The following is an 18,726-nucleotide window of genomic DNA, read 5'->3' on the forward strand; positions in this document are numbered from 1 at the left end:
GCTTGCTGTGGGGTTGCAAGAGGGATACAGGGCATGTGGCATCTTTGCAGGGGAGATCCAGGACAAACCTCTCTGGCAATGTGGGTGCAGCTTTAGGGCATAGCCCAGGTGATCTAATGGGATGTGACCACCACACAGGGTGGTCTTGGTCCTCCCACAGGCACTGATGCCCATTGGATCCCTCATGCAATCCCTCTCAGGTCCTGCACTGAGTTTGTTCAGGAAGTTAGGCAGAACACTCCAGTCTTCTCTGGGGTAGTAGATTATTTGCTCTGAAGTATCCAAGTATCCAGGAGGGGTGAGGTGGGTCCCTACCAAAGGCAGCAGCAGATCAAGGTGCTCCTCACCTCTAGAGACCAGACCCATGGAGATGGTGTTTTCAGAAGGGGTCAGAAGCAAGGAGGATGCTGTCCTTGTGACAAGCCCATCCTCTACAGAGCTGTTCATGGGTTCTGGGCACCCTAGAGAACACCATCTGCACTGGGTGCTAGATAAAAGCCAAGTCCTTTCAAAAAATCTGTCCATATGGATGAAAAATCCCTACACAAATCTCTCCCTAGGTATGGAATTAATTGGATTCCAACTTCAAAGACTACTTTAGGAAACAAACTGTAAATAATCTAGTTGTGCCTCAGTTCCTCTGTCTGTGGACGTTCACCTGGCTTTTTGAAAGCCACTGAGCATTGCTGATAGAAGGTGCTATATATAGCAGCAGAGCTATGCATATATGTATCCATCTGCATAAATTCATCCTAGTAACTGACCCAGGTGAATGGTGTTTTCTAAAATACAGCTTCTGGGTCTGGTTCTCCAAAAAGCCTTAGTTTTGCTTCCCACAGGCTCTTCCCCTCTCTCTGTGCAGCAGTCGGGTGCTTGCTTGCCCCATGCCATGTCTGGGAAACAATGTGCCCAGGTCTGTGGGGTGCAGGGGATGGATGGGATCTGGTGATACTGGGGATGTGGAGGGGATGGTGAAGGTCACCACTGTGTGGCTTTTGGGAGGGTTCAGCTGGATGGAGTTTTATTGCAGAGCCTGGAGCCACACAGGGATGCTGAGCAGCTGTAGTCTTAGAGGGTTCTCTTCTTCCCAAGCTGTCCCACCTCTGATGAGTGTCTCACCAGGACACAGATCTCCAGTCCCAACACTTATCCCTGTCTGTGTGGAGAGGGCTGTTCCCTGGCACTTGGTTTTTCAGGGGAGGATCTATTTCCCAGTGGATCAATAAGAGCATCTGTGAAAAATCAGGGCATGGATGTCCAATTTGTCTGGCTGTTTCCTCCTTAGCTAATCTAATTCTATTGGCACTTCTGAAGTGCTTACAATCACTGCATCTAAACTCTTTATATGTTTCTTGAGGAAAAAAAAATCCCAATTATTGTGTAATGAGAGTTGTTGAGGTTGGGATGTGCCTGGTCCTGGTGCCTGGGTGCAAGTGATGGGTGAAAGGGTAATCCTTTTCCTCTCCCAGTTCCCTTGCAAAACTCACCTTTTTCTGGTGATTCTCATGAATTGCTACAAAGTCAGATCCAGAAGAGCCTGTTAGAGCAGATAAGTTATCCAAATTACCCTCAGAGACAATAAAAGGGAAGGAAATCCCCAGGGATTCATCTGTTCCTAAGCAGATGCTGAAGGCTGAGCCCCAAGACAAGGTTTTTTAGCCTTCTTGTTCAAGATGCTCATGATGACCAAAAGCAGATGTCACCCCCATGCCATTGGGTCTGTCCCCAGCAACCCCAGGACACTCTAGGACATCTTGGCCTCCTTGGGGCTGGGGGACAAGCTTGGGCACTGAGGGGGCTGTGCCACCCCTGGGGCTGGGGCACAGGAGCAAGGGATGGAGTCAGCACATGAGCTGAGGTCCTTCCAGCTCATTTCTGCCCCCTTCACCAGCAATAAACTTTCCCAGCTTTAGGTGATGAAAGCCAAGTGAATAGATGGAAACTGCCACAGCCAGGACCTCTTTTGAACTAGAATATGTCTCTTTTAAATGGGAAAATCCTTTAGCTCATCCCTTTGGGATGATGAACAAGCAGTGACCTGAAAACCTAGTTTGCTGATGGCTGATTGTTTTGGAGGGCACAGAAAAGGGGAGGGGGGGTAGGTTGCTCAGTTCCTTTCTGGTGTCTGATCCAGATCCATGTCAGGATACAGGTGAGGGGGTGAGGAGATGCCCAGAGCTTGTCACAGCACTCAGACTGACGACATTTCTCACCATGTCACAGAGAATCTGTATGAATCTGGGGTTTATTTGAACTATCCCAGGCAGGGCTGCAATCACTGCCTAGTCCTGGGGTGGCCTGATCCATGTCCTGGTGTTTTCAGCTTTTAATAATTTAAGATGAGAGATCCCAAGCCTTCTTTCTAGCCTTTTGCTCGATTGCTTGTTTTTCTAAGATTTCTTTTTCTCCCTCAGGCAAAATCGTTGCGGAGGCTTGAGGCAGATGTTTTGTGGAGGGTCTTTCTTTTACAGGCAAAGAGCTGCCTTAATTTGGCCAGCTTTAAAGTGCTTTTGAAGAACTTGAATCATTGCACACGGTGTGAAGTTTTGTTTGATTTCAGCACCAGAGTAGGCAGCAATCCTCCCTGCCTGAGCAGGGCTGAGCAACGCTGGCCAAGGGCATGAGGGAGGGCAGCAGCAGCTGTCCAAAAATACTGAGTTTGGATCTAGCAGAGAAGGGGAATTGGAAAATGGAGAAGTCTGGGGTATACTGGGACAAAAGGGGACGAGGATGGTGAACGGGAAAGTAGGATCCTGCTGGAGCCACTTGGCTCTGGGGAGGGCTCTGCCCACCAAAGGCTGAGTGATGCTGCATCCTGCAGCTGCTGCTGCAACATATTCTCTTTTTCAGACCAAACACCTTCCCTTTCCTCCCTGCCCAGAATAAAACACCCGTCAGGCTCTCCTTTAGCAAATGTTATCAAGTTTGCAAAACTCCAAAGCCAGGAGGTGCCAGGGTCAGTTTGCTGTGCAGCCTTCAGGCAGCCCCTCTGTGTGTATCCATTATGAAGCTGCCTTTAGTGGCATGATCATACCCTTGTTTTTCACCTTTGCCTTGCTCAGCACAGCCAATGAACCTGCTCTGGGAATGATCTGCATTTATGTGAGGCTGTAAAAATTTCGGCTGAAGTCAATGAGAGCTGTGCTTTGAGCAAGGGAAGTGTCATTTAATGCTAAGCACTCTGAAAAATCAAGTCTGAATGTCTCAAATTTGGTACAGAAGACGTACTGGATGTTTCTTAAATTACCCTTTTTGGGCCTTAGCTCCCCATCTGTAAAATAGGGATGGGAACAGGGAGGTTGGAGACTTAATCACTTTATTGGTTGTGAGTTACTGCTGCTTTCTGCTGTTGAGAAAGAAGCAGCAACCCATGAGGAGTTGAGTAACTGTGATGCAGAATGAGATCTAAATAGAGGGCAATAAAGTAGGAGCTACGTGTCCTCTGGCAAAGAGAGAGAAATACACTGGGAAGATGCAGATGAAGTTTTTTGTAGGTTGCTGGGAAGTCTGTGAATTTTCATAGGTACCTGGGGGTGGGTTTTGGGATGCCCAAATGCTGAGATTTGGGCTGTTTCAGGCAACCTGAAACACTACAGCTCAGCACCATCACCTTTGGTGTTTTGGGAGATGCAGGTCCTTCAGATAACCCTCCTGTATGTGGTCTTGCAATCAACACCTTCATTGAAGTGCAGAATTCCCAGAGACTGAGTTGAGGTTGCCTTGGCAGCCTCTCACATTTTCTTAAGTTTTAGATATATGACTTTGTAACCTTTACAAATTCTTTCATTATACTTTTTATGTGCGTTCAGCCCTGTCTGTACCCACCTTGCATGGTGGTGGCTTCCCTTTATGGGCTTTTTGGTAGATCTCAGCAGCTTTGCAGTGCCCATCACAACTGCAGCCCTGCTAACATGGACTTCCCTTGCACTTTGGGTCTGTGCTGCAGAACAGATGCTCTGCAGGATTCCTTGGCTGGCAGAGATCCCACCAGCCAGGCACAGGTAGCCTGAACATGACATCCCCCACAGAGGGCTTTAATCTCTGTGAATTTAACTCTGTGGGCTTCTACAATTGGCAGATGCTCTGGATTTGGGTGTCAGGGCTGCAGGAAGGGAGCACCCAAGCAGTTGGTTGTGGAAGCAAGGAAAAGGAGTGGTAGCAGAGTCCATGGTGCTTCCTGGCTGAGCTCCTGCAGGATTGGGATCCCTTGGAGGACCTGACACCAGACAGGCCTCTCTTGCCCTCCTGGATCACGACACATGGTTCTGGGGTCAGAACTGGAAGTTTTATCAACATCAAACTATCTCACTATCACACCCCTCCACCCCCTTTTCCTCCTGAGTTGTGTTGTGTTCAGCTCCATCCCTCTGGATAAGCTTGTGGGACTCCTGGTCTGCCAGCTGTGAGGTGCCAGTGTTATTATTTAATTGGTATGAAATTAAGAACAATTTCTTCACTGAAAGGCTTCTCAGACCCTGGAACAGGATGCTTGGGGCAGTGGTGGAGTCACCATCCCTGGAGATATTGAAAAGCAGTGTAGATGTGGTGCTCAGGGACATGGTTGAGTGGAGACTTGGCAATGCTGGATTAACAGTTGGACTTGGTGATCTCAAAGGGCTTTTCCAGCTGAAGCTATTCTGTGGTTCTATGGTAGGGGTGTTAGGAGTATTTTTGGATGCCTCCATCAGCCTGCAGAAGGTCATTCCAGCAGCATCAGAGATGTCTGCTCAGCTCAGAGCAGTTCAGTTGTGGTGAGCCACAAGCCCTCACTCTGATCTCTCAGATCTCCTCCTGCAGTTTTTTTTTCCTTCCTTGTTATGCCTGTCTTACCTCTGAGTGTCAGAAACACCCTCCAGTTAATTTTTTTTCTAAATTGAAGCCTTTTTTATTTAAAAGTTCACTATTTTGCAATGAATGTTTTGAGAAGATGGGATGGAAGGAAATGCTGGGTGAATTGAGCTGGTAAAAACAGTAATTAGCATAGAGAAATCATTTGATAATTTTCATTTATGTATTTCTTAATTGTGCCATGCTGGCTTTCCTGATAACCCCCAGACTGATACTGTCATCCATTCTGCTAGATAAACAGATTACTTTGTGAGTTAATTAGTGTTCAATTACTATAAGTTAGTATGTACTACTACTACTGATACCATGTAGAACAAGATTCCACTCCTATTAACTGTTTAAATTATTATTTGAAACCTCCTAGAATCTTTCACCTACAGGTGTTAGGGGCCACATCACTCCTCACTTAACCTGGAACTTACTCTTCCTGGTGGTCTGAATGCTATATTTTTTTTATTATTCCTTATTATTATTTTATTATTCTTTTATTTTTCTTATTTTTTTATTATTCTTTGATATCTTTAGATGTTGAAACTGTGCTTTTCCCATGCTTCTTGTTTGCTATCATTTTTTTTACTTTGAGAATTCACATTACAAAGTTTTTCTTAGCTGAAATTTGAAGAAGCACTGAAGGGAAAGGGACTGGTCAGGCTCAGCTCAGATGGCTTTGTGTGTTTCACAGGTGACTTAACTTCATAACTGAAGTTAATAAAACTGAAGTAGGTGTGCCTGGCCCTTGCTGAGGATGCAGTAAACAGAGGGAAACAGATTTCTTTGAAGCTCAAGCCATCAACTGAGATGTTAGGAGGAGTTGTGGTAATAGGAGCAAGGAGCCAGGGCTCTGTGTAGAAGGGGTGAAAGAGTTTTGTTAGCACCAGACAGGTTCAAAACCAGGAGAGTCACATCCCCATCTTAAAGAACTGATGCAGGTGGAGAGCAGGTGAAAACCACCCAGGAGTGGGGACATTTGCCCTGTGAAGCAGGGAGGGGCTGAGCCCCTGCAACCTGCCAGGATGTTGGTGTCAGGGCTCCTAAAAGGTATAAAACAGGAGGGTAAAGGCTGGGGCCTCAAAACCAGCTGGGAAAGCTGTATCCTAAATGCAGGGTGAGGGGGATGTAGGGCAATGCCCATCCTTTTTGCCTCACTGTGGGGTAGGACTCTGCTCAGCAGGGCTGTTTCTCCTCCCAGCTGGTGTCCCCAGGTGTTCAGCGTGGGGTTTCTGTCCCCCCAAGGACACTTGTTGTGTTCCAAACCCCTTTATCATCTCACCCCATCCTGCACTTTGCTCCCCAGGTGCCTGGCACACGTCAGGACCACCACCACAAGGGAAATGCAACCTTCCAAAATTTGGGATTATGCCAAGTCCCTGAGAAGAGGGTGCTGATAGGTGTGATTTCCTCCCTGCCCATGCTTTATCATCCTCATGAAGGCTCAGGTGCCTTTCCTTGAACCTCCCAGAGCCAAGGTTGCCTGGGAGACTGAGCCAGCACCTCTTAGTTTTTTGTTTGAATCACAGGGGGTTGAAGTGGTGACCACGATGTTTCCCTACAACAGGGGAAAAAGGCTCAGAATTAAAACTATCTTTTTTATCTCATCTGTGACATCCCAGTCCTTCATGGCTGAACCATGCTGTCTGAGGGAGCTGCAGCTGGGTGGGGGGTCCTGGTGAGCCCCAGCATCCCCCAGGATATGAACTGTGTGTGAAGGGCTTTCTGATCCTGCTTTTATTCCATTATGTTTGGTTTTGCTTTGCTTTACTGTAATTTAATTTCTGGCCTTTCTGGTTGCTGAGGTGAGCTTCAAAACACTCTGGCAGAGTGCTGGTTTTATTGAATCTCAAGCAAATTATTGAACCATGGTAGGGAATTTTTCACACTTGCAACCTCATGGTTTTGGGGAGAGGGTTTTTGCAAGTGTTTATTACAGTATTACCACCAGAAGTGAGACTACCTCTAAAATTCCTATTGAGCAGTTCATCCATCAGCTGAGGTATGTCAGTGAAGCTCTGCTGAAGTGCCTCCTCCACTGTCTCTCCAGTAAAGATGAGTTCTCCCACTTTAGGACCTGAGTGATGTTTTTTTCCTGAAACCTCCCAGCACTACTAAAGTGGCTGAAAAGTGTCTGTGGGTGCCTTGAGCAGAAACTCAGTTTTTCTGCATGAAAGAATAGACCCACAGTGCAGCAGTTTGCTGGCCAGAGGTGATCAAAATTGCTTAGACAAGCAGCTGTCAGGCTGAAAAATGCAGAATTGGGGTGTAAATTGTTTTGCCCTTGTTTTCAAGTGCATCAACTCTTAAATTTCCTGTTGGGTAGGGTCTTGCCAATAGAAGTAGGAAGCAGCATGAGGTGCTGGACATGAGGCATTCTGGTGGGGCTGTACCTGGTGGGTTTGGGTCCTTGCTCTGTATCAGTCCCTTCTTAGGTTATGCAGCATTGTGCCTTTTGCTGCTCGTGGATCCTGTCTCTAGAAAACTCAGGAGCCCCAAATATCCCCCCAATATCTCTCCAAAAAACAGCTTGGGCAGCAGATAGAGCAGCACAGGCTTAATCCCCAGCTCACATTCTTTTTTGTTGGTTTGTTTTTCTCAGTGATGGTTAACTTTGTAAGACATCATAGTCTTTAATCATTATCAGGCAATGAAAAGGGGCAGCTGAATTGGATAACACCCACTAATCCCCTTCCAGGATGAGCTGGAGAGAAGAGCCACTGCAAAGCTCAGGAGCTTATTCCGAGATGAGTCCTTTGGAGGCTTTGAGAATTGCACAATGTTGGTATTTCATGAATAAATAACCCCGAGCAATATTTGTCACTGTTTCACTAATTAGGGCCTGGAACAAAGGAGGAGGATGAAGACAAGTGTTTTTGAGGGAACAGAGGCAAGGGTGGGCACAGGGTGGGATGAGGATGGGTGCTGTGGTCTGCACCATGGGAGCTGTGCCCAGTTGGCAGGAGAACCTTCCTGTTGTGCTTCACAGTGAGCATTTGTGGCAACATAAATTGCTAGAACAGGGGCTTTTTCTAAGGCTTTGGGTCATGGCAGAGAGGGGAAGGCATTTAATTTCCGAGTGTACCATTTGGGTGTCTGTTTGTCTTTGGGAGGCCTTTTCCTTTAAATAGAGGAAACCCACTTGTGTGTCTGTGTGATTGTAGACATGCATGTCCTTGTGGAGAGGCTCTAGCACCAGAAATTCGGTTGCTTGCTCCAAAATGCCCTTTCTGATGGGCTCTAGAATCTGTTTCAGGGCAGTGGGGATTTTTCCTGCCCTCCCAGCACACCAGGCACTGAGCACTGCCTGGTCCTTGGGGCTTTGGCACCTGGGTCTGGCCAGGGCCACTGGCAGCTCCCCCTGACACTCTGGTGAGCTCCAGGCACAGCAAGAGCTGCAGAATCCATCTTCTCCATCTTGCCCTGTCAGAACAGATCTGGGGTCACTCGATGAAATCGGATGCAGACAGACAGGGAAGAAGGGAAGGAGCTGTTCTTTTGCAGGCAGCTTGTTCCTGCAGGGAAAGTGATTCATCCATCACGGCTGCTCTAATCTGGCGTGCCTGGGCAGTGGGGAGGGACAGCTGTCCCCAAAGGGGACCTTGCAGGAGTGGCCAGCTGCTGCCATCATTCCTCAAATGTCCCTTGATTCCTCAGCATCCCCTGCTCTGCCGGGAAGGTGGGAGGATCCCTGGGGACAGAGAGGGATGGGCAGGAGCCACCCCTGGAGCTGGTGTGCAGAGAATCCTCTCTGTGCCAGGTGTTGCCTGTCCCACTGTCACTGCAGGAGGTGGGTAATTAGTTAGTTAATTAATGCTCTTCCCCTCCCTAAAATTTAAAGGTGCCACTGAGGCTGACAGTGCCAAGGGCTGGGCAGTGCCTGTCTGTGCTGAGCCAGCTCTGCCAGCCCCTCTGGAGGGAGATGAAAGCAAAGTTTTCTCACTGCAAGCATCACCTCAGCCCTTGTATCTGCTGGCACCACACTCAAGTGATGCTTCTCTAATATAACAATAGCCAAGGCAGCAGAGGTCCAGTCCAGTAGCTCCCCACCATGTGCCAACCTCACTGTCACCCCAGTCCTTCCACAGGTGACTTTTGAACCTTTGTCTCCAGCTCCACTTCCCCACCTTCCAGCGAGGTTAATATTTTAATACACTTAATGGCTCATCCCAGCTTGGCAGCCCCTGCCTGGGTGTTGCCAAGGGTCATCCATTATGCCAGGCACGATTCTGGAAAGCATGGTTTTCATTCCTGTCTTCCACCCTCCAGAGGCTGGAAGGTTGGTTTGTGCTTCCAGGTTTTAATTAAAAATGTAATGAGCTGCTGCTGGCAGCCCCAGGACTGTGCAGGATGGGCCCCCTTCTCCTGGCAGCACCTTGGCTCTCCAGAGTTGTCCCAGCCAAAGGTCCAGCCCTGGGGTCTTCTCTACAGCACCCAGAGCAGCTGCAGCTCCTCACCTGCTCCCTTCAGGGATGTGGGACCTGCAGGAAGGTGTTTGGTGGCCAAATGGAAAAGTCAGGAGGGAGGACAGGGTCAGAAATCTCCTTGCTGTCTACCTGTGATGAGATGAGAAGCCCTTTGGGAAGACCAGATGGGGCTGAGCTTTCTGAGTGGGCAGTGAAGGATTTGTCATGATTTATTGTTGTGGGGTTTTTTTGTTTTGTTTTGTTTTTTAATTAAAATCTCTCAGCACTAATAAACAGCATTTTTGGTTAGTAAATAACATGCCCTTTCTCTTCCTCCATCTCTCCAGTAGAAATATGTGCCCTGATCTAATATATTCTGCCTTTCTCACTCCCTCACTTTGGAGGAGTGCAAATTCTGGTGGGAACAGAGTGCTAATAGAAAAGGGCCTCAAAAGATATTTGAAACATGACCAAGAAAGGACAGAGGGAGATTCAGCTCCAAATATGTTGGAAAATCTAGGAGATGGGCCAAGAGAGGGGCAATATCAGAGGGGTAATGATCACCAAGAGGGAAAAGTTAATGGGGAAGCATTAATTGGGGTGAAAGCAGGCAGCACTGACATGAACCTGCTGCATGGGGCAGTGATGTGGTGGGCATGGAGCTACCCCAGGGCTGGGGTGACATTTCTGTTCCAACCCATGGTAGCAGAGAAGCTGCCCTCAGCCTCCATCCCAGTTTACCAGTTCTTGCCTGTTTTCTGGTGTTTTTCTTATTGAATGTCCTCTGTTCTGGACCCCTGTGATTGCTTGGAAAACTGGAATCTGCAAAATCACAGATTCATTGTTGCCTAGGGCTTTATTTCTGTGGGTAGTTTCCAGCCCTCAGGCTTGCAGGGAAAAAAAAAACTCGATTATGCCTTAAAGGCTCAGAAAGCACAAGTCAAATCTAGGGGAGGAAAAAAACCAACAACAAACAAACACCCACCCAATGATTGATTTATTTTTAAAATCTCATCATTTAGATGCCAATCTCATTTTATTTTTTTTTTTTTTTTTAATGCCTGACTCATGATTTTCTCAAGCTTTTGGTGCTGGCAGGGGTGTGTGCAGGGCCCTTCTGCTGACAGCTGATGCAGCTCAGGTTCCAGGCAGCAGCTCTGTGGTCTGCAGAGCCTGCTGAATATTCCTCCACTGCTCTTTCATGGCCTAGCACACCATTTTCAAATACAAAAAAAAAAAATTAAAAAAAAATAAAATAAGCAGAACGAAACAAAAAAAGTGTCACTGAGTCATCGTGCAGCTTTTTAGGTGCTGGTAGAACAAGGGAGATGCTAAAGGGGAATAAACCCCCTGTGACTCTTGGCCATGTCCTAGGGGGGATTTTAAGGCCAGAAGGGCCAGTGTTTATTTTCAGCTCCCTCTGCATGAAGATCCAATGAATAGGCTGTGGAGGTCAAGTCCAACACCATCAGTGGCTTTTTCTGTGACCTTGGGTAAATTGCTTTGTTTCTCTCCTGTGGGTAAGAGTGTGACTGGATCTGGTGTCCAAGATTGGGTTCAGATATCGGTTAATGTAGAAAATGTGCTTTGAAGATGAAAAATAGCTTAGAGGTGCTTCAAGCTCTTGACAAGCATCTGTGTTCCCTTTGTGGGAACCCAGCAGCAAGCAAAGTGTCTGAATACTTTGTCACAGACAAAATCTGCTGTGTGTGCAACTCGGGGAGGCAGGGCTGGGAGCTTCCCAGGACCTTCCAGGCCCACTAAATTCCTACACATTTATACTTGTTGCTTGCTTATGAGAAGAATGTCACAGCACAGCCCTGCCTGGAGCTTTGCAGAACCATCAGAGGCTGCAGCAGTGCAGCAGAGCTGTGCCTGCATCTGTCCCTGTGTCCCCTGCTCCAGGTCCCCCAGAGCACAAGGATAAGTCTCTGCATCCACATCATAGCAGGTGTGAAGCCAAGTTTCTTATGGCTTTCCAGCTTCAGCATTGTCCCTGGTGGATGTCTGGGGTGTGGGTGCTCAAGGAGGCTTGACCCAGCCATGTAGTGCTCAGGAGGAGTTTTACTGTCATGGATTTGCTGTTTTCTAAGGATTGGATTCATGAGCAACGCCAAGTTACTAATAAAATTTCTTATTTTCTAGTTTGCATGAAGATAGTAGGTAGTATCTTTGAAACCCCATAACTGATTGGTTTTATTAAGGATGCCAAAGCGATGCAGCAAATTATTACACATAGCTTAACCACAAACCCTTCACTTGTTTGGGAAGCCCCTCTTTGACTCCATTTTTCTTATCAAAAGGCCTTGATTTGCTCAGAGCAGCTTTCCCTATGGATTTGCCCAGCCCATGCCTTGAGCTGCCAGCTCCCCCCAGCCCTAACAGTGCCTTTTCTCTCCAAGGGAAGAAGCGATGCTCTCCACCTACTTTGAAACCATCAATGATTTGCTCTCCTCCTTCGGGCCGGTCCGAGACTGCTCCCGCAACAACGGTGGCTGCACCCGCAACTTCAAGTGTGTTTCGGACCGTCAGGTGGATTCCACAGGCTGTGTGGTAGGTACCACGGGTGCTGGTCCCCAGGGCTGGCAGGAATCTGCTTTGGGGACCAGCCAGAGGGGGATGTTCCATCTCTAGGGATGTAGCCACGGGGATGTAGCGTGAAACGTGAGAGATTTTAGCCTGGGAGAGAAATCCGTCCGGCAGTGGCTCTTGCCCAGTAAGTCTGGGAAAATCTGTCCCACATTTCATTTATAATTTCAGCATTTGCCTGTAGTTGAGCTTCAAGTACCAGGAAGTTCAGAGAGTGCCGAGAATTATTGGTGTTTTGACTTCTCTAAACATCAAAATATGAAATATCCTAATAATAAAAGAGAACTTGGTTGCTGTTTGAAGAGAGGTCCCATGGAGAAAGGCAGTTCTGTTTATTAACCATGTGCTTCCCAAACTCTGCTGAATGCAGACATATTCATTGCATGTGAGCTCACAAGTCCCATTGTACCATATAACCACTCTAACAGGACATTTTTCTGATGTTAGAGGGATTGAAAGGCCACGAGCAAACCAATTAGAATGAGTTGGGGTGCCTGGTGTCAAGTCCATGAGCAGAGGGGAGGTTGGCTGTGGGGCTGGCTCAGAGCACTGCTCCTGCTCAGCTCAGCCTGGCTGTGATTCTGCCTCCAGAGTTTTGTCAGGAATCCCAAAGCAGAAAAAGAGTTCATGATCATGCAACACTCAAAGTTGGAGTGGGATTACAGGCAGAATTTAATAAGACCATTTCCTAACATGAATCTTCAGCTTCCCAACACCAGTGGTGGTCTCCAAGCAGCTTCTCTGTGCACGTGTGTATATTTAGACAGTGACAGATGGCTGGGTTCATCCCAACCCTGGGTCCTTCACAGCACATCACGTGTGACTTGTAGGACCTCAGGGAAGGAGCTTGGGGGCTCAGATGAGCAAAAGAAAAATGCTTGAGGCTGATGGTCATTTTCCTGCTTGTCAAGAAAGCAAGTGCTGAAGGGAGTCTTTTTTTTTTTCCCTTCCTTGTGTTTCCCAGCGTGGGAGAAAGATGAAGCATCTCCCCATCTTTTGACACCCTCAGAGTTTTGATTTGTTTCTGAATGTGTTCATGTCTTGCCAGACAATCTCCTGAGTCCCAGTAGCATTCCTCCTCTCTGACAGACCTCATAGACCCTAGACCATTAGTTTGGGGCAGAGGCTCTGAATCATTCCCAGCTATTGATGTGCAGAGGGGTTTTGCTGTTCTTCCAGGTCAGAGCAGCAGAGCTGAGTGCCTCTCCCAGCTCTACCCCATCTCCCCAACAGCAGTCACCACTTCTCTGCACATGGAGCTTCTGCAAGTCTGGTATGACATGCAGAGAGGTAAGGGCAGAGCCTTGGGAAAGTGGGATAAATGTGGAGCATCCCTGCTCTGCTGTCTTTTGTAGGAGCTATCTGCCTGCCAGGTAATGGGTGGGAACCCCCAGAGGGGTCCAGAGCTCTTCACTCCCTTCACCTGCCCTGTGAACACACCCCCACTGTGCTGCAGCCCTCAAACTCCTTCTGCCCATTCTCTCCCATCACATCTCTGACAGGGCCCCTGTCACCCCATCCCTCCCATCTCAGCAGAGGTGGGAGTTAAGTGGCTCTTTATTTATTTAAGATGTTTATACACAGCAGCTGGGAAAGGTCAGGCTGGAGTGGTGCTGTCCCGGGGGTGGCATTTTCATCATCCCCTTCTCCCATTGCTCGTTAATGGCACTGAGCGCACCAGCCTCGTGTTTCACCAGCAGTGCCTGCTGCCCTCACCCCTTACTTCTCCTCTCCCTTTCTTCCATTCTTTTCCCATTGTCATTTTCTTTTTGTTCCCTTTTCCAAGGCACGGTTGCCTTTCTAGTCTTTCAGGGTTTTTTTCCTGTTTGCTTTTTTTTTTTTTTTGAGGGGCGTTATTTGCTCTGAATGCCAACGTGCCTCCCAGGCACTGTCAGAAACAATCAGGACTCCGATCATCCTGTGCTGCTGGGAAGAGATGCCTCTTTTTAAGAGTCAGGATATATTAAGATAGAAATTGTCAATAAATTACAGGCCTAGCACTCACCACACACCAGCACGGGGAGAGGTAGAAATTGAAAACTGTGTCACTTGGGGAAGATAACCCCTTGCTTCTGTAATAGCTGAGATTTTCCTCAAAGAGAATGAGCTGTGCACAGTGGGCAGCTGGGGAGAAGGGAGAAGCAGTAGGAACTGTTCTCCTGGAGTGCATCTACTCCTTGGGAGCTGTGGGTGAATGGTGACACACAGGGAACCCCTTATCCCCCTGCATCCTGCTGGGACTGTGCATCCCATGAGGGCAGGAGACAGCTGCAGTGATGCCCAGCTCACCTCCTTCTGCTCTTTGCCCCATTTTTTTCCCCACTTCAGGATCTTGAGGCTTCTCTGCACCTCTGCACAGCCCCCAGTCATGGGGTGAGGCCCCCCAGTCCCAGCTGCAGCCAGAGGGCAGCAGAGCTGAGCTCCCAGGGTGGGAGCTGGGAGATGGCTGCTGCATCCCTGCACTGATCCACATCTCTCCCTGCATCCCATCAGCCTGACACCAGGGGCACAGTGCTCCATCCCTCCCATCTCTCCCAACCCCCTGCAACTTTCTACCCTCATCACCTGCTTGTAGGTGCCCAGTGATGGTAGGGGGGGGCACAAGGGTCTGCAGGACACTGTCTTGTGTTTCTGACTGTTGTCTGGGGAAAAGCCTAAGGGGTGGTGCAGGAAGTGCTGCCCCCAGCCCAGATCATGCTCACGGTGCTGAGTAGGGTTGCAAGTGATGGGATCTGAGGTTCAGAGCTTGCCATAGCCCTGGCCTGTTACCTTCTGCACCAGAAGGTGCAGAACCTTCTGCACCAGTCCCTGCACTGAGCTATATATCCCCTCCTCATCCCATCCCTGCTGCTGGTGTCTGCCAGCTGTGAGCTGGCCTTCCCGTGCCAGCAGGGATGGGGTCATTTGCTACACATTTGAAAGGATGTCAGTTAGTTCTGAAGCTGAACTGCCATGAACTCAATTTGCCAATTTGGTAAGTGCTATGGGCAATATTGGGATGTAATTTAATTAAGCCATCCCCTTTTATAGAGTTCAGGGAGCATTTGCGTACTAATTTTAGTGCTAGGTTTGCTCCAGCTTTACTCGGGACACAATTTCACAAATCATGACATGTTGTTAATCTTTACCAGTCAACAGTTTATTAATTTGCTGAGGACTACAGAAGTATATAATCAGTGGTTCATCAATCAAGGCTAAATCCAACAAATGTTCCAGGCAGGTACTGAGCATAAAATATACATGGAGCCTTGTAAGCAATTAATACACAGCAGAGCTGGAGCCTTGCAGCTCAACCAGGGAACAGCACAAATCTCAAAGATTTCTTATTCTTTTTATATATAATCATCATTTGTTACCAATTCCTTCGTGACCTTAATACAGCTTCCAGTAATTCTGCAAGGACTGGAGATGTATTTATCTTTGGGCTTTTTAGCAGCGTGGGCTCTGCCATTAGTGAATTGTTTGGCCTTAAAAGGACTTGGTGAAAAGGTCAAGGGCAGTGGCTTGCAGCTTGTGGTGGAGTCTCAAAGGAGAAAGGAGGACATCCCTTTGCTTGGTTAAAGTCCCATGTGCCAGGTGTCACCTGGGTGATCCCAAAGGCTCTGGGTCCCCACCCAGAGGGGTGACAGCTCTCCAGCTCCAGCCCACACTTCCCATCTGGTGCTTTTTTCCCCTCACCTGGTGGCATTTCTGTTATTTTTAAACGCACCCAGTAGATGGCATTAGAGTGTAAAAGTTTTCTGCAGTTCCTTTCTTATCGGAGGCCTTTTTTGTTTGGGTAGTTTTAATAAGGATGAGCCATAACCTTGCTAAAAGCTTGGCATTGCCTTGCCTTTGAGCCTGACCATGCAAGACAACAAAGCAATCCTCAGCCTGTAGAAAACCTGCTTGCATTTTGCTTTTCTATATCTCACCCTAGAATTGCTGTCAGGTCTGGGGAAACCACAGGCATTTCTCATGAAATCAAAATCCCAGTGACATTCTCAGGTGGCTCTGCTCTGCACGTTGAGGCTGTTGTACATTTTGTACCACCTTGCAGCATCACAGCCAGGAGAAACTATGCTGGAGAAATAAGTCAGATTTTTTCCTGTAAATCAATAGGTATTGCTGGGTATTGCTGACCCCTTCTATCAGCACAGTGGTAGCTGGTCAGCTCGGAGGGAAGATACTGAAGGAAGGAAAGCACTTGGCCCCCATGTGTTGGTGGTTTATAATTGGAGATGAAAAAGTGTGACTTGGCCCTGAGAGACTGAAGGAAACCCCTGTAAGGTGGCTTAAATTCAGGCTTCCCCATCTGTCTCTCAGCTTGGCTTTGCTCACTGTCCTCTCTCATCTGCACGGGGAGAAGGGGAGCTGCTTGCATGGCCCTGCCTGGTTGGAAGCCCTGACTAGGCAGGATTGCAGCCCCAGGGGAAAAAGAGGAGTGAGGGCTTTTCCCAGGAGAGAGGGCTCTGGTCTTAGCACAGGAGCTGGGCAAGGAGGTGGTTGGTTGCCCTCTGGTGCATGTTGGGCATCCTTGGCATTGGTGTGGAAGGAGGCAGTGACAGGTACAGGCATGCAGGGAGATGGATGTCTGAGCCCTTTGGGGTCTCTCAGGATGGGTTCTCACCATTGTGAGGACCCCCTGGAAATGCTGAAGGGCACATGCTGCCCAGCTGGTGATGGGGAAGGCAGTTCAGGGTCCCCCACTGAGTTAGCAGAAGAATTAGGCCCCTTGTTTCCTTGCTGCATCAGCAGCTTCACCTCCCCACCAGTGGTGCAGCCCTTGGTGATGTGGGCTGCTGGTTCTGCAGCATCTGGGATGCTTGGGGAGTTAGTCCTGTAAGTCAGAAGAGAGTGACTTGTGCCACAGAGGCCAAAGACATTGCAGGTGGATGTGGAAGGGCACAGATCATGGCTACAGATCTCCAAGGTCCTTGGAGAGGTGTCAGCAAAAGGTAGGAGAGCCCACCAAGTCTGGGCAGTGGGTGGTGCAGACATGAGTTGCTGCTGATCATCACCATCTCCTGCCTGCAGGCTGGGGTTCCTCTAGCACAGATTTGTTTCTAATTTGAGCAAGAAAAACGTAGTTTGGCTTCAAGCACACTGTGAACTGTTCCTCTTCCCAATCTGGGGCTCAGCCCATCAGGCAGGAGGGAGTCTGCCTGGCTCAGCAGGGTGCAGAAGGGAGAGATCTGCTGAAGAGTCTCTCAAGGAAGCTGTGGCTCACAGTGACACTGGTGCAGTGTTGGTCCCAGTCTTTTTAGACAGAGAAGGAAGAGAAATTTGGCATGGTCCATGCAGGTGTATAAGCCTTAGCACAGCCTGTCTGGAGCTAATTATCTTTTGCTCTCTTCCACATCAAAACAATGAGCTGTTCCTTAGCTGCTGTAGAGTTGGGCAGAGAAAGAGCTTAATTTAAGAGCATAACTGGTTTGGGGGAGAAATGGGACTAGAAATGAAGGAGCAGAGTGGTGTCTTCTGCTCTGATCTCACTCAGGGGTGACTTGGGAACACAAAGGAGTGGGGAGGGACTGCAAAATGAAGTGGATGATGCTGAGAACTGATGTTCTTGGGGGAAAATTGGGTGTTCAGGAGTTTCAAGCCAAACCAATGTGCTGTGCAGAAATCTCCCACGTATGTGAGAATTCCAAAATAATTTGATTCGCAACATCTCCTTTCTGTGAAGAAGAGGAAATGCTTAATTCCAACATTATCATCTGAAGCTTTATGTTATATGTTGTGTTATCCCAGTGTACAAATGGAAATGGAAATGGAAACAAAATTAGGCAGTGGAAAACAAAACATTTCAACCTTGTCATAATTACATGCTTTCCTAATTTCTCAATGAATTTTGTGATGCAATTGATGGAATCCCACAAAGCACTTAAGCTTCATCACATCTGTATTCTTCTGACAGATTGTTCTTTGAAAAAATAAAACCTCATCTGTTCCTGCCTTAGGAGGCACCTAGCTAATTATGCTAGAGATGCACATGCAGGGGAGGGTGATGGGGAGAAACCATTCTCTTCTAATCCCTTTAAAGCTAAGTTGGCTTCTTGATGCAGGAGATGACTCCTTTCGTGTGTTATGGTTGGTAGCAGAAGCCCCCTGAGCTCAACAGCAAGCCCCCCCTCCCAAGGAGCCTGTGGTTTTTTGCTTTATTTTGTTAGTTCAGGTAAGGATCTGTGATGAAAAGGGGATTGGAGGAAGAGAGGGAAGCAAAGGATGGCAAAAGCTGCTGGGGTTGATACCCAGGCATGGCAGGGAGTGGAGGGGCAGGTGGGAGCCCACCAACCACTTCCCTTTGCTTCCAGTGCTGCAGAAGGGATTTGCACCATCTTGGCAAGTGGGGGTTAAATTAAAAAGCAAGTGGAATAGCTGAGGAAACAGCAAATTGAGCTGGAGGGCTCTGCCTATGAGGAAAACAAGTATTTTGGGGTTGTAGAAATCCCATTTTCTCCAGTGTTGGCTTTTTCAGTGGCATTCCTCAGAGGGCTTGGCAGGCACCTGCCCTCACTCCTCTGCCCCCCAGCAGACTCTGGGATGCTTCATATGGGATGGTTGGGTCTGTGGGTTTTGGCTGGGTTCTAGAATTTCATGTGTAGTGTGGTGGTTGGGATGTAGCCTGGATGGCAGAGGTGGAATTTCTGGTCTCCTGAAGGTTTTTGGAGGTGCCAGCTTCTGCTATGAATAGGAAGGGAAATGCCTGATAGGTAAGAGATACCAGTGCACCCCAAAACTGTTGATGACTTTGGGCTGGTGGTGAGTTCTAGGCTGTTGGTGACTTCTGGAAGGGAAATAGCCAGAGACTTTCCACTGGCTTGAATTTTTTGGTTGGTGGGGCTCTGAACACTCACACCTATGCACATAGCATCCCACCAGCTGCTTGAAACAAGTCTGTCCCACTTCACAT

At 48.1% G+C, this 18,726-nt stretch overlaps 1 protein-coding gene across 1 annotated transcript in view; it reads left to right on the forward strand.

Moving 5' to 3' along the window:
* The window catches only part of ASTN2 (astrotactin 2), a 319,778-nt gene that overhangs the window by 156,813 nt on the left and 144,239 nt on the right, over nucleotides 1-18,726 (forward strand). Inside the window, exon 11 of the mRNA XM_071766590.1 lies at nucleotides 11,645-11,795. Within this exon, the coding sequence (XP_071622691.1) occupies nucleotides 11,645-11,795 (151 nt within the window). The remainder of the gene's footprint in view (nucleotides 1-11,644; nucleotides 11,796-18,726) is intronic.

The sequence above is a fragment of the Heliangelus exortis genome, chromosome 22 (assembly GCF_036169615.1).
Source record: "Heliangelus exortis chromosome 22, bHelExo1.hap1, whole genome shotgun sequence".
NCBI lineage: Eukaryota > Metazoa > Chordata > Aves > Apodiformes > Trochilidae > Heliangelus > Heliangelus exortis.